General features: G+C 60.9%; 1 protein-coding gene across 7 annotated transcripts in view; it reads right to left on the bottom strand.

The window, feature by feature from the left end:
• Nucleotides 1-14916, bottom strand: part of BCL9L (B-cell CLL/lymphoma 9 like) — a 28534-nt gene that overhangs the window by 10840 nt on the left and 2778 nt on the right. Inside the window, exons 2-5 of one of the 7 annotated variants that reach the window (XM_013979456.2) lie at nt 11686-11765; nt 10785-11014; nt 10463-10518; nt 253-638 (exon numbers count right to left, since the gene is read on the bottom strand). In XM_013979456.2, coding sequence (XP_013834910.2) covers nt 253-638; nt 10463-10518; nt 10785-11014; nt 11686-11704 — 691 coding nt within the window. In that variant the 5' untranslated portion in view covers nt 11705-11765. Of the gene's footprint in view, nt 1-252; nt 639-1898; nt 2001-10462; nt 10519-10784; nt 11015-11685; nt 11772-14916 lie in introns of those variants that run through there. The other 6 variants (XM_013979458.2, XM_013979457.2, XM_021062948.1 and 3 more) reach the window with 6 other exon arrangements.

A 14916-nucleotide genomic window follows, 5' to 3' on the forward strand; every position in this document is an offset into this window, starting at 1 on the left:
CTGACCAACCAGAGGTCCCCTCACTCTGAAGCCCCTCCATGGGTGGCACCTAAGGATGCAACATCACCCAATCCTGAGAGCATGGCCAGATGGGCGGGTATGATGGCGCTAAGAGAAAGGTGCCCCTGCATAACTGCTGGAGAGGAATGGGGGTGGGGATTAGGCAAGTGGGGCAGAAAGGTGGTCTCCCAACAAGAGTGGGTCTAGGACCATGGAAGATGTTGGGGTCTTGGGGATCAGAAAATGGGATACCTTTGGCCTCTGAATCCAGAGACGGGGTCCCAGCCTCTCGCTGTTCTCCAGAATCCACAGACACGCTCCGCTCCCTCTTCACTTTGCCCTTGAGCGAGCTGAAAGGGGGCACCCCTGCTTGGGGGTTCTTCAGACTTGAGTTGCTAGGTGAGATCTGGTTGGCCTTGGCCCCATGGTTCCCCGCCCCCACGCCCTTCGAGCCCAGGTTGCAGGTGGGTCCTTGGTTCACATTCTGGTGCTGGGATTGGGCCCCGCCATTCCCTGTCTTGCCATGATTGGTCAACTTATTTTCTGGGTGCATTGGCTTGGCTGGGGCAGGGGGGCAGTGGCCGCGGGGGGACAGCGGCGGGCTCCCTGGAGCTTCTCTCCTCCTGGGGTGGGGTAACCTGGGAGAAGGTGGAAGAGACATGAAAAGTTAATCTTGCTAGGGTTGTAGCAAGCCTGGATTTTAATCGCCCTGTTCTGCCTCTCCTAATGGTAGGGGAGGTGGGAGCTGAGTGGCATCTAAAACCACCAGCCATTCCCTTCCTCCCTCCATGGCTCCTCAGACAAGGGCTAATGCCCTTCTCCACCTTGGGGAGTGAAGATGGGGCCACCCTCTCCACCTCCCAGTCCCCACAATTCAAATGAAAACCAGGGCCTGGTATTGGCAGAATCCAATCCGCCCCCAGCCCCGGCATCCATCAGACTGCAAGCCTCCATGGCAACCCCCCTCCACTAGCACCTGACCAACACATAAGCACCCTCTCTTCAAAGGTGTGCTATCTTCGGACTCCTTCCAAGGTCCCCAAATCTCAACTTCCGTGTGTCCCAACACCAACTGGGAAGGGGCACAGGACCTGAGGGTCACTGCTCATGCCCCAGCCCCATCCCCCTTGGGGAAGTGGGAAAAAGTACACCACAGAGTGGTACCCACTGGTCCAGACCGCTCCCCAGAGCAGGAGGGGATTGCCTGAAGAGGGTCCACCGGCAGGCCTGGCGGACAGGCAGGAGCAGGAGGAAGGGGGGAGGGGACTGGTGTGCGGAGCAGGCTGAAACCAAGGATTCCTGCAGCCTAGGCTGCGGGCCCTTTAAGCTCTAGCCCGCTCCCCCCACCGCCTCCCCCTCCCCGGAGACCTATTAATAGCCGCTGGAAAGATCACATCACGGGAGAGGATATTTATCCCCCCTCATTCCACACCAGCTCAGATTTATTTCAGCTCTGCTGTCCTGCTGCTGCCGCCTGGCCCAGTCTGCCGGCTTCTCCTGGGGAAGGGGAGGGAGGCAGGCGCCGCCCCTCCCTCCGGCTCCCACCCCCAGCTAGACTGAGGCCAGAGGGCGCCATTGGACCCGACAGTGGGGTGGGCGGGGGTCTACTCAAACCCTTTTTAAGAGGAAAGGGTAGAAAGGGACTAGAACAGCAGGCTTAGCTGGTTGCCATTCCCCTCTGTCCCCGGGCACTAAAGCTGTGGGCTCCCGCCTCGCGGCAGGCCTTCCCATTCTGACCCTCCTCTATCCCACCAGCGACCTGGAAGCCAGGTGCCCGGGCGGGGGCGGGGGGGGGGGGGCTCGCTCTCCAAGTCTGCACAGTTCAGCTCCATCGTCACTGGGCCCTTCCCTTCCCCTCACTCCACACACACATCCCGCCCTCCACGACACCCACACACCTTGTCTTGTTAGCCAGGATCCTCATGGCTCCCACACACAGTGGGGCTACGGCCCCTGTGCGTGCCCAGGGCCCAGCCAGGTACTCGGTACTGGATCAGGGACTGCAGCAACAAGCCCCAAAGAGAAAACTTGTGACTTGGGGAGGGGGTGTGAGAAAGGGAGGGGAGACGGGAGGACGCAACCGCCCTGGGACTAGGGAACTGGATAGGGTAGGGTGGGAATGGCAAGGAAGGACTACAGGTCGGGGTCACGATCCTAGCGGCCGGTCCTGTCCCCATCCCTCCCGAACCTTATCCTCCCAGAGCTTGAGGTGTCTAGCAAGGCCCCCCCACCCCGCCCCGGCCACAGGGGCAGAATTCACCACAAGGACAGGGTTGCAAAGGTGCCCGCGTGGGTCGGCCGTAAGGTCTGTCAGCGCTCCCCCCCCCGGGGGGGGTACTCCCGCTCCCAGGTGCGCCCCTCACCCAGGGGCAGTGGGAGGAACCCCTGGCGCCCCGCCCCCCGCGGCGCCCAGCCCCAGGGCGCCCGGGCTGGGAGGGGGCTGGGGGTGGGGGTGGGGCGATGCCCCGCCCCCAGCTCGAGGCCTAGCCCGTGCCCATCCCAGCAGGCCCAGGCGGGCAGCGAGAGGCCTGGCGGGGCCCCGGGGCTGCAGCTGGGCTCTTCTGGAGACCAGTAACGCTGGCTCAGATTCCTCCCCGACCGCAAGAATGCAGAAGCCTCCCCTCCCCCCGCCCCAGCACCCCACCCCGCCCCCTTCGGCAGAGCCCGAGCGGAGAGGCAGAGCGAGCGAGCGAGCAAGAGAGCCAGCGAGCCGGGGAGCGGGAGACGGGCAGGGCTGCAGCGTGTCTCTCTCGGCCCCGCACGCGCCGCCCGGACAGACCCACGGCCAAGTGCGGCGAGGGGCCCGGCGCGCGCCGCGGCGGGGCCGAGGTTGGGCTCGGCGCTGGGCGCCGTCGGGCAGGGGCTCCGGGACCCACCAGCACCCGAACTCTGACTCACACACCCTCGCAGCTCGCACGTGGACGGGGAGACAAAGACACGCACGGAGCCCAGGAAACTAGAGGCGCGCTCCCGCCGGGCCGCGGAGGTGTGCGGGAGGGCGAGGGAGGCGCCGGCCCTAGCAGGAGCACAGAAACAGCCTGCGGCACGTTTCCAGAGGCGGCCAGAGGGTAGAGAGGGAGCGCCTCGACTCACTGTACAGATGAAAAGACTGAGGCCAGGCCACGAGGCAGCCATAGAAAGTTGAGCCTGGTACTCTCAGAGAAATACACACACACACACTTAGATACACCAACAGACTCACTGAAACACAGAAGCCTCACCCTGCTGCCCCCTGCCCTGTCCCCACAGATACCAGTAAGGGGCGGGGGAGGGGAGGAGTCTTGGACCAGGAGCTCCTGTCCAGGGACAGGCCCAGCCAGACACCGGTGCACGTTCCCTCCTGGGCAGCTGGAGGCTAGGCCGGGACCTGGGGGACCTGGGAACCGGGAAGGAGGGAAACACACCAGGGACCCTGTGGGAGTCTAGCCCTAACTTAACTCCGCGGCACGTGGACCTTCCCCGGCTCCCGCTCTGTCTCTGGGAAGGGAGGCTCCTCAAGGGAAGGTTCCAAAGTCCAGCACCTGGCTGGGAAGCAGCCTGCTCCCAGACCCCATCTCCTGCATTAGCACAGGGGAGAGACAGAGCCTGGGTGTGGCGGCAGGCCAACATTGACCTGGGTCCCAGGCTTCCACTTCACCACCTTGCTGATCCTTAAAACTACCAACCACCTACCAGAGAGTATTATTGTCCCCATTTCACAATGAGGAAACTGAGATCTGGGAAAAGGAAGTGATATGCTCCTGCGTCACGTGACCATTACGTGGCAGCACCAAGACCATGGTCCCCCGGTGTTTCCCCTACACTGCAGTGTCCTCCCCGCAAAGCCCTGACTGCTCATCTAAGCCCACGCCAGACAGGTGGGCTTCCCACACATCAGCCACTGGACCCAGCCACCGAGGGGTTGGGGTGGAGCAAGGGACCAGTATTTGCAGCTTCAAATATTGGGACCTCTAATAATTTGGGAAGGGGCTGTTAGAAAATTTGTCCTCTCCAGGGTCCCCAGTCAGGCCAGGGCTCCTCCGCATTAGAATCCTGGAGTCGCCTTCCCCTCTGGGACTCCACCCCCTCGCTCCCACCCAGCGGCAGGACGAGCTGAGTCAAGTACAGGTGAGTCAGGACTTTCCCATCTCACACCTTCCCCCCACCTTGCCCCTCAGCAGTCTGCCCCAGCGCCCAGAGACCCCTCCTCCTCTAGGCAGTCACAGTCGGAAGAGACCTGGAAGGCCTTGGGATGGGAGGCAGGAAGGCTGATTCTCTGTGGGTGTGGTTTTAAACAAACAGAGTGAAGGGGGCTGCCCAGCACCAGGCCAGGAGCCCCTGAGATGGGCAAAAGGAAAGGGATGGAGCTCTGGAAAGAGAGTGCTGTGGTCCCCTCTTAGGGGGTAGGGTGGGGAGCGGTGACACATGCTCACAAACTGGGAGCAGGTGCCAGTCCCCTGAGTGAAAGACCATGAGCAGACCCATGAGAATGGAGCCCAGGAGGCTGCAGAGACAAAGCCTGCCAGAAAGCTTTTGTGGGGGGAACGGGGAGGGGAGCAGTGACCTAAGGGCTAAAGTCAAGTCGACCTGACTTCAGCTGGGGGAGGGAGAGCAGGAAGGCTCTGAAGGATGCCCAGGGCCTCAGCGTGGGACATGCTCAACACAGGACTGCCACAAGTACAACGCACACTAGTGACAATCTGCCTATTTCTAGCTGTCCCCACCTTGAGAGCCTCTGCTTGGTTTACCAGCTAGCCCACCAGACTCATTGCCTAGTTCAAAACCACCCCAAAGAGGCAGTGAAAATGTGGCTTGGAAGGTCCACACTTCCACACGCAGTGTGCAGACATCTCTAGAGAGGAGATGGGCTGCTAGGACCCTCTGTGGTGGCTGAAAGGACAGGAACCTGTTCGGAATCTTAGGGGTGGGATCCTTGAGCCACTGACTCAGGGAGAGGCAGCTCCCAAGACAACAAGGTCCCGAGTCCCCTTTCTCCTGGGTGTCAGGACTCCTCAGTCCCTAGAAGCTCTCCTCTACCACCCAGGTCACTTCCTCTTCCTGAGGTGGTGACTCAGCCGGGTGGGGAGGTCAAGGATGCATAGCCCAGCAGGAAATCTGCTCAGGAACCAAGGTACTGCTCCAGGACCCTCAACGTGGGGACTTCCAGGCCTGGGGGGCCTTCCCCTCACCCTGGTTCCTAGCAGCCCTCCCCCCTCCCCCCCACCTCCTGCCAAAGGAGACCATGCAAATCAACAATTTTTGTCTGGGAGTTTCCAGCCCCACCCCACCTGTAGCCCCGGGGTGGTGTCAAGCAACACCGACCCTGCTGGGACTCGGAAACTCCTGGCCCTGGACCTTCCAGTCTGGGGTGTTTGAACAGGGTGCCTCTGGAGGGGATTCTGCCCTTCTGGAGGCTACCAGGCTAAGTGGCATTGCCTGGACAAGCCTGAGGTCACCTCACTTGGCTCCTGCAGCCAGTGCCCATGTGGCCAGGCCTCAGGAAGCAGTCGTAACCTGGCAGTGGGGTGCCCCCAAAGGCTACTGCCCAGTCCTTAGCTGCTCCCTCCCACGGGGGGGAGGGGGAGGGGGAGGGGGGGCACAAGGAAACAAGACAGGGCAGGAAGCCCAGGCAGGCGCGGGCACTCTAGGCCAGGCACAAACAGCCAACACAGGAAACCACAGCCCACCCCCGCCCACCCCACCCGCCCAAAGCTCTGGGAGAAAGGAGTGCCAAAAGCCTGGTACCCCAGCAGGGGCAAGGGCCAGGGGTTAGCCCGGGGCAAGGGTGGAGCAAGAAGTTCTCCAGTCCTTGCTCTGGTGCTAGACCCCACCTGGGGAGGGGGAGAGGAAGCCAGGCTGGCAGGGAAGGTGCTGCCTCTTTAAATCCACCGAAATCCTGAGCTAGGCCCAACCCAGCTCTGGTTTCACAGGAAGGAAAGGAGCTCAGGAGCCAGTAGGGCAGGCGGTGGTGGCTGGAATTAGCCCCACCGGCCCAAATATATCTGGTCTCCGCCTGCCACCCCACTGGCACTTCCTGCCCCCTGGCACCTGCACCACCGTGGGGGTGAGAGAGGGTCTAGATGCTACTCCCTGCCCTGTGGGACACCCCAGTCTCCAGAGGTGCCCCACTGCTGGGTACACTTGGTAGGAGGGAGGAGGAATCCCAAGCCTGGATTCCCAGGAGGGAGGAATCAATAGGCGGATAGTCTCCTCGGGCCCTCACCTGGCCTCAGTCCTCCGAGGGGTTAATCCGGCCCTTTTTTTGGAGGGGGGCGGATTAGGGGTGGCCCAGGAACCTCCTCCAAACTGCCTGGCGGCTGGGAACAATGGGGCCATTGTGGGAGTTGTGGAGTGCGGGCAGACTGCTGGCACAGGCTGCGCACCATGGGGCGGGACCTCACCCAACGCCCGCCTGCCCTGCCCGATGCTCGCTGGGCTCTCTTCCCCAGGTACTGCCAGCATCAGAGACATCCTCCCAGCCCCCTCACCTCGCCGGCCTGGCCCAAACTCTTGGAACCAGCAGCACCTGGAGGGCCCTGAGCTCTGCCCACGTGGACATCCAGACTGCTGTGACCCTACAGGAAGCAGGGGCACGGGGGCCAGGACGGGTGGGGGTGGGGGCTGACGAGACAGGATGTATGCCTGTGATCCTCCTGCAGGGAAGACAGGAAGGCCAAATGGGGTTTCTGGTGTCAGTCCTGGCACCCTCAGGCAAGAAGGGCTTAGGGGATTGTGAGAGTGGTGACAGGCAGGGTCCCCTGCCCCCAGGCCTCCGCTCCACACTCATTCCATAAACCTGCTCCCTGAGGAGGCCCAGTCCCAGCAGCCTCGCCCTCTGGGGCTGGGACACTGGCAGGCAGTACCAGTTCAAGTGATGCAGTGGAATGAGAACTGGGTTTGCAGTCAGGGTACCAATCACATCCCACCCCTTCTGAGTGACAGGACTTTGTCCATCCCTTCAGCCCTCTGAGCCTCAGTTTCCTCATCGGCAAAATGAAGATCAGTGCGTAGAGTGAGATCCTAAGAGTGAAACTATCCAACAGAATGCCAGTGACATACTCAGCCCTCAACAGACCACCTCCGGCCACGATGTTGCCCTCTGTAACCCCCCCTGCACAGCACCCAAATCCACAGGCATTTGGTAAAGGTGGGCACTGTCCAGATATTTGCCCTTGAGCATCTAAGGGAACGGGGCCCATGGGCATCATCTCAGTGGGACCAAGTGCAAAGATTTCGCCCTTCCTGTCATCACAGAAGCCAGCTCCCTCGGCTGGCACTCCCCTGGGCATCACTGGGTTTACCGGCACATACTCAAACCCAGAGCATGAACCCAGAGAGCAGTCAGCCACTGTCTCAGCCTCAGGGCTGTCTCAAAACCCCAGGAGGCAAGCAAGGGGGAGTTTCCTTTCCTCTGCCAGCCACCCCTCTCCCCTCCCCACCGCTTGGCATGCTCCCTGCAGGGTCTGGCCTGGGAGGAAGCTCCAGCTTTCTTGCCATGGGCCTCTTTAAAGAGTGGAAGGTCTGAGAGGGAAAGAAGAGCAACTTGGACGTGCAGTTCTGAAAGTAGAGGTCCAGGGAGAAGACCTGTCCTCTTCACAGCTGGAGAGGGCTGTCCCTCTCAGGGTGGCTCCACAGCCCCCAAAGGGTTAACAAGGCCCTAAAAATAACCTGCTCCCAGCAGGACCTGCTGATCGGAACCCTCCAGCCATCTGTTCCCATTTTCTCCTGTTCACATTGGAACATCTGAAACCAGCCCGAGCCCCAGCCCGATCCCAAAAATAGCCCCAGCCTGCCCAAGGAACAGGCCCCAGGGGCCGGGCACAGACGGCATGGCCAGCCCAGCCATGAGGCATGGCCCAGGCCAACACCAAGCCCTTACGCTCAGGCCCATGGGAGGGAGGTAGTGAGTAGAGCCAGGGGCTCCAGCCCACCTCTCTTGGTACCAGGCCACAGAAGGCACCTGTTAGGTGTTCAGGTGTCCCAGGTACTTGTGCCACATCTGAATCCACTTTCTCTGGAGATTTGGATACTCGCTCCCCGGAAGACCAAACCACTATGTCTGCAGAGCTTCCCTCCCCATGGGCACCCACCCCATCCCTGCTGCCCAGTCCTGGGCTTCACACCCAGAAGTTCTCAAGCCTCAAGCCCCCATCATCCCACTCCCCTCCCAGGGCCTTTAGGAGCCTGGCTCACCCAGAGTCACTTGGCGCTCTCCCCTGGCCTGCCCAGGGCACACAGGCTGAAAGACAACTTGCCCCAACCCTGCCCACACTCACCCATGCAGCAGAGGAAAGGGTTCTGCAGGTGTCCTCTGGCCCAGGTGGATGCTGATATGACCCCACCCCTCCTCTGGGCTTCCAAATGCCTCCTTCCTGCTTGTCTGTGCGCTACAGGTGCCAGGCGTGCCCATCTGGGCACTGCCCCACCATGCTCAGGGAGAATGCCTAGGCCGGGTACAGGGAATCGAGGGGACCCCGCCCCCCAAGGTAGGCCTAACTGCTGTCATCCTTGTCACAGCTCCACACTGCTGCTTTTCTCCTTAAGGAAGGTCTCTGACCCCTCAGGCCAGGAAGAGAAGAGGTGGCCACTTAAGCCACTGAAGGACAGAGTGTCTTAAGGGCTATTCAGCCTGTGAAGGAACAGAGCAGCAGGGGATGGGATGGTGGGAGGGGTGCTGAACTGATCTGTGCTAACGGCCTGGCGGGAGGGCTCAGCCCTGAGAAGTGCTGGGAGATGGGAAGGGAGTTCCTGGTCCTCAGACCCCTCTCCAGGCCCACTCCTCTCTCCGGGCTGGCGGCTCCTGGGCAAACTTGCAGTCAAGATGTCAGCCAGCACCGTCAGTTGGGAACCTGTATTAAACTCTAGGAGTCTGAAGTGTTGGAAAGGCAGTCTCTTCCCCACCCTCCACACTCCCCCCAACCCTATCAGTTCTTCTGCTAGGGGGAGGGCCAGGAGTTCCTGTGAAGAGCTGTGACTAATAATAATGAGAACGCTCTCTAATATTTATTGGGCATTTACTCTAACATCAAGCTGTCCTGAAGGCTTCGCATGCAGTATCTAATTGACTCCTCAGAGCAACAATACAAGAAAGTACTCTTATTATCCCACTTTACAGATAAGAAAACCGAGGCACAGGGAAGTTGAGTAACCTGCCTGAGGCACATAGTCCAGAATTAGAAGAGTCAGGATTTGAACCCAGACACCCCAGCAATTAGGCTCTTAACCATTTCACAATCCAGGTTCACCCTGGCATCAGCCCTCTGTGCTATGATGAAAGAATGGCTACCTCACTCCCTCATTCCGCACGCTCCCTCCAAGCCTGATGCGCATCAGGTGCTAGCTAGAGGCCACAGTTCCTGCCCAGGGACGAGATCAAAAAGAGGCCACCCCTCCCCACCCCTCAACACAGGTGCCCAGCCCTCCGGTGCTCAGAGAGCAAAGTTCTTGGGCCACCCCAGCCCCGCCCACCCCCAATCCGTTACTTCCTCACCTATCCTGGTCCCTAAAGAGTCTGGGCGGGAGCGAGGCAAGTTACCAGGACAACAGTACCAGCCCCTGCTGAGAGTGGAGGGGAGGCTGGAGTGGAGTCTGCTGGCCCTCCTACTCTGCAGGTGGGGGTCAAAGGTCAAGTGGGACTCACTGGTGAGGGTGGAGTCCCAGCCCTGCTCCCCCACCTGCTCAACCACTCCTGTCACTGCCCCCCACTTTTTCCACTGCTGGAGTTGGAAGCCAGACCACTCAGGGGTGGTGGCCACCGGCGGGCAGGGTGAGGGGATTTGGGGCCCCTCCCTCCTGAGGACAGTTTAGGAGAAGCGCTTCGCCTTCAGTCCTCTGCTTTCTCCAGCTTTCCCAAGCTTTCCCCGTCAGACCAGGAGCCTACAGGCATGTTTGTTGTGAATTCAGGGAGTTGTTGCTAAGTAAGGAAGGAGGGGAGGGAGGAAGGGAGGGAGGGAGGGAGGGGGTGGGGGGGCGGTAGGGAGAAAGCGTGTGCGTGTGTGAGAGTGTGTGTGTGTGTGTGTGTGTGTGTCTGTGTGTGTGTGTGTCTAGGGGCCAGGGCAGAAACCACATTACCGTGGCTGGTAGCCACCCTGGCTTTGACTCAGCCAGCAGAAGCCAAAGCCAGCAGCAGGCGAGGGGGAGCAAGCACTTGGGACGGCCAGGGCCAGGAAGGAAACCGTACCTTGCCCTCTAGGGGTGACTGGGCTGGGGCTCCCCACCTCCCACCCCGGCTGGGACTTTCACTGGAGTGACAGGAGCTTTAACCCTTCCTGCCCCGGCCCCGCCCCCACCCCCTATGGGCTTCAGGTGGTAGGCTGTCGGCACCCCCTCCTGGGGGGATGGGAGGGGAATGAAAGGAGAAGTGGGGGCAGAGAGCCAGGAGGAGGGCGCCCAAGACAAAAAGCCAAGCGGGAGGCTAGGGCAGAGGCAGACAGAGCCGAGCGCCGAGGCCGTGAGGACACACACAAGCACACAGACCTCTCACCTCAGGATAATGCGGGTCGGGCTCAGGCTCAAGGGTGTGATCTGGGATGGGGCTCCCTGTGGAGAGAGGGTCACAGCTAGAAGCCCCAGGCCAGCCAGCCATACCCCTGCTCCTCCCATAAGCCCAGCCCCACCCCCATCATGCACACCACTGAGCGTGTACACACAGAGCGCCTGCAGCTCCAGGAAGTCCCAGAGCTACTTGGACACCACCTCCCTCCACGACTTCTGTGGATTGGCTGGGAGCCAGGCCTGCCCCAGCGCCCCCCCCCCAGCCCCCCGCCCTCCCCTGGAAGCAGGAAAGGAGAAGGCAGTGGAGATGCCTTAGAGCTCGGCCCACAGGGAGAGAGGGGGCGGACGACTCCCACGGCCTGGCCTGAGGTCCGGGGAGGAGGGATGGGTGAGGAGGCCTGAGGACCCCAGCTGCCAGCACCAGCCACCCCAGGGTTATCCTGCGTCAGGGAGAAGAATGGTGTGGGTCCCATGTCCCTGTGTGGTCTTTCTTGTCCCCTGAAGACGCGAAGTCCTGGGGACTGGGCCTGGCTGGGAGGGCCTAGGGTGAGAGAATCAGGCTTAGCAGTTCAGTAGGAGGGGGCTGGGTGAAGCTCCCACGGGCAGGCGGGAGGGAGGCTGGTGGCTGGGCTCAGTTTGTACTGGGGGTCAAAGGGGAGTTCTTTTCCGAAGAATTCTGGGAAAGACGCCAACTAGAGCAAGCTGCTAACCACCCCTCCCTCTCTCTCTCACTGCACTGGGTGGGGGGGTGTCCCTGCCAACCAGACTTAACCCTCTCCGGCCTGCGGTGCTCCCAGGCCTGGGACAGAGGGGGGAGATGCTGGGGAAGGGAACCTCCCACAGGGCCCGACCTGCATTTCTAGGGGCAGGCACAGGGCGCTAGCCAGAACGTGGTACCACATGGCCCCATCTGATGCTGCCCTGCCCTACAGCCACCTGGGTGACTTTTCTGGGCTCATCTCCTGAAGGTGTCTGCAGTGACGTGCGTGTGCGTGTCTCAGAGACAGAGATTGAGAAACAAACTGAAAATTCCTTGCCAAGGCCCTCCCCCTACTGGGTCACTGAGCACTGTACCAACCTGTGCCTCTACCCCTCCCTTCCTCCCACTGTGTCCCGGACCAGAGGCCATGGGAAGGTGGCAGAGTCGGGGTGGGGTGGGGTGGAGTTGGGGGGTGGGGGTGGGATAAAGGGACAGCTTTTCCCTCTGCCCACCTCCTGCTGCAGTCTCCATAGGCCCTTGACAAACAGCCTCTGCCCCAGCCCTCTTCTTCACTGATTTGCTCCAAGTGCTTCTAAAGGAAAGCATTCAATTATAGCCTGAGATCCCAGGATGGGAAATTGAGTCATAGTGAGGCATCAGGGGTTCCAGTGCCCACATCCGATGCAGACATAACTCTACTATCACCACTTTTGCTTTGGCAAAAAGAAAAAGAAAAGAAAGTTCCCCCACCCCCAGCAACCTCCCCTCCTGTAGAACACTGTCTAGCTGCAGCAGGAAGGAACGAGATTAGACATCAAGAAGGACTTCCCAGGATCAAGGCTACAATGGCAGCTGGTCCCACACCCAATGCCTCATATTTCTGGAGTGGCACATCATACCACCCCCCTGCCCCCAGGATTCCAGGCCCCTCTGTATTCTGTTCAGGCTGGAAATATGTGTGTCTTGTCTTGTTTTACTGTTAGCCCTTAGCTAGGGAAGTCAACTTTTCTGAACTTTAGCCACCAAGCTCCCAGGTCTGATGTGGCTGGCTGTTTCTTGTCCCCAGTGAAGCAAGTGACACCAAGGGTGGAGGGTTAACTCCCATTTCCCCAGCCCTTTCTTTAGAGCACTGGGCCTCCCTGCGACAGCCCACAGGATATCAGGACAAGAAGAGGGTGGACTGGTAGTGTCCCAATCCCTTAAGGTGCTGGGTATCCATGAGGGGCAGAGGAAGACAGCCCAGCCCAAGGGACAGTTTATCCCAAAGTCTCCCCACAGCCCCACCTTCTCTCCAAGGACCACAGAACCACCAGAAGCCTTGGCCCCACTCCAGGAAACCTCCCTATCAAAGCAGAGAAGACTCCAAGTCCCAGGGAGCTACAGGGAGGCCTGTGGCTACACACCCCAGACATGTTCTGAGGAACAAGAGAGGCGAGAACAGGAGTGGGGTGCACATGTGAGCATGCTCGCACGTGCAAGCACACACACACATTCATCAGAGATACAACCCCAAGCACACACACTCCTCAGGTCCTCTCAGACACACGCACCTGATAGAGAAACAGACACAACTCCCAGGGACACACATCCAGGATACTTCAGAGTAACCCAGACTCCCCAAACATGGCTCCATAAGACCCACAGAGGCTTCTGTACTCATAGAGAAGGTCTAAGAGGGTTCAGGAGACACAAATGACACGGGCCAGTCACCCAGAACTGCTGACAGAAAGACCCACAATGAGAGACGCGCACAGACACGCACACACAGAGTAGTATGCACGTGGCCATATGCTAGCGCACAAACCCTCACACACACACACACACACACACACACACACACACACACACACACACACACACACACACACACCCAGGCAATGCACAGCGTGAAGTCAGATTAGAGGACTAAATTCTGGGCTAGTGGGGAGGAGGGGAGTCAGAGGGGGGTGGAGCAGTACTCAGGGATTTCAAAACAATCCTGGTTTCGAAATGCTGGAAATGCTGGATTCAGGGCCATTCCCAGTTGAGGCTGGGGTGGGGAGGGGAGGGGCGAGGGGGAAGGGAGGACAGGGCAGCGCAGGGCCACCAGCCCATTGGAGGAGGGACTTGGACAGAAGGCACCCCAGCCCCTGGGGAAGGGGGGGCTAGGCCAGACACCAAGGTTAGGAGGGGCAGGTGGCCCAGGGCCAAGCAGGGAGGCCTGGGGTGAAAAGGAGGCAGAGGAGGAGAGGCCTCCGCTTCAGCCACTGACTGGAGAAGTAAGCAGGCCGGCGAGGGAGGCTGCCCTTCCCCTCAGGACTGCGAGGAAGGGGGAACCAGCTGGGGCCCCTTCCCCTACCCACACGTGGCTGGTGGGGGCCACCTTCTCCCCTAGAGTGGCACGCTGGCTCCCCTGCCCTGCCCTGCGGGCCATCAGTGCCCCCGGGGAAGGCCTAAGGCTAAGGGGTCAGAGGGTGTGGGAGGACAGCAAGGACCTGCACGGGTCAGGGAACTTCCAGGGGACCCAGGACCCCCCATACTCAGGGCAGGGTGGGGGATAGCTCCCTGGAAACCCAGAGCTTCCCACCTCTCGGTGGTGAGGGGGCCCTCAGGGAGGCTGAGGCAGTAGAGCGCACCCCCACACCTGGGAAGCACCCCCTCCTCCCAGGGCAGCCCCAACGCCTGTCCTGCCCCTCCCCCAACCTCCAGGGAAAGTCGGCAGCTCTGTCCCAGGGAGGGGAGGTCAGGCCAGGCTGGGGGTGGGGCTCTGGAGGCCCGGCCCTGGCACCCGGCAGAGGAAATTCCAGGCGGTAACTCCAGGCTGCCTTCAGGGCGGCCCATCCAAGTGACTGCAGCACCTCTTGCGCTGCGGCTTTCTTCACCCAGCCCCTCAGCTCCTAGACTGGCTCCCGGGGCCTCCAGCAGGCTCCAGCTCCAGTAGTGAGAGGGTGGGACCTGGGGAAACAGCACTCCCTGCAGGAGCCTCTACCAGCCCCATGCTGGCGCCTTGGCCACTCAGATCCCTAGGGGCAGGCCCCACGGTGTGCTCTGGGTGGGCAGCTGTTGGGGCTGGCAGGCAGAGGCACAGATGCCAAGCTGGAGCAGCCAGGCGCTCAACAGGTTGAGCCAGTCCCTGGAACAGCCAGCCCCACCCCAGGGAGAGCAGGCCTGGCAGAGGCTCCCAGCCGGCGGCACCCAGCCTGTACCCGCTTGGCTCCCACGGCTGCCCACTTTCCCACAGTGCCATCCCCTCTGCCCCCTCCCCCCCCAGGTCAGCACCTGAGCAGTGCCCAGAGCTCCTGGCATGAGGAAAGGATGCTGTTTGCCTGTCACCTCTGGGTGCCCAGACTCACAAGCAGCAACCAAAGAGCCCCAAGAAAAGTAAACACGGCATCAGCCCACTAAGAACCCCAAAGTGCCCCCCATCTCCTTAGAGGCCTCTTCCAGTCCTGGGCAGATTGGACACTCAGACACCCTGGCTCCCAGCAACTGCCCCCCCTCCGCCAGGACGCCGGGACAGAACTTCAGCCTGTGGCGCCAGAGGCAGTGTGGGGGGCCCCCAGCTCCTGCCTTGGACCCCCTGGAGGGGGGCCCCTGAGCTGGTGACTGCTGGCTCCCTCCACTCTGGCCAGAACGGCTGCTGCCTGCAACCCCTGGTCCTTTCCTTCCAGCCCACTCCTGGGCTCCACGGAGCTCTATCCCAGCCCCTCCCCCTGCAAGCAGGCAGCCCCCTTTGCAGGCATCTCTTTTAATCTAAAGCAGGT

Source organism: Sus scrofa, chromosome 9 (genome assembly GCF_000003025.6).
Source record: "Sus scrofa isolate TJ Tabasco breed Duroc chromosome 9, Sscrofa11.1, whole genome shotgun sequence".
NCBI classification, from domain to species: Eukaryota; Metazoa; Chordata; class Mammalia; order Artiodactyla; family Suidae; genus Sus; species Sus scrofa.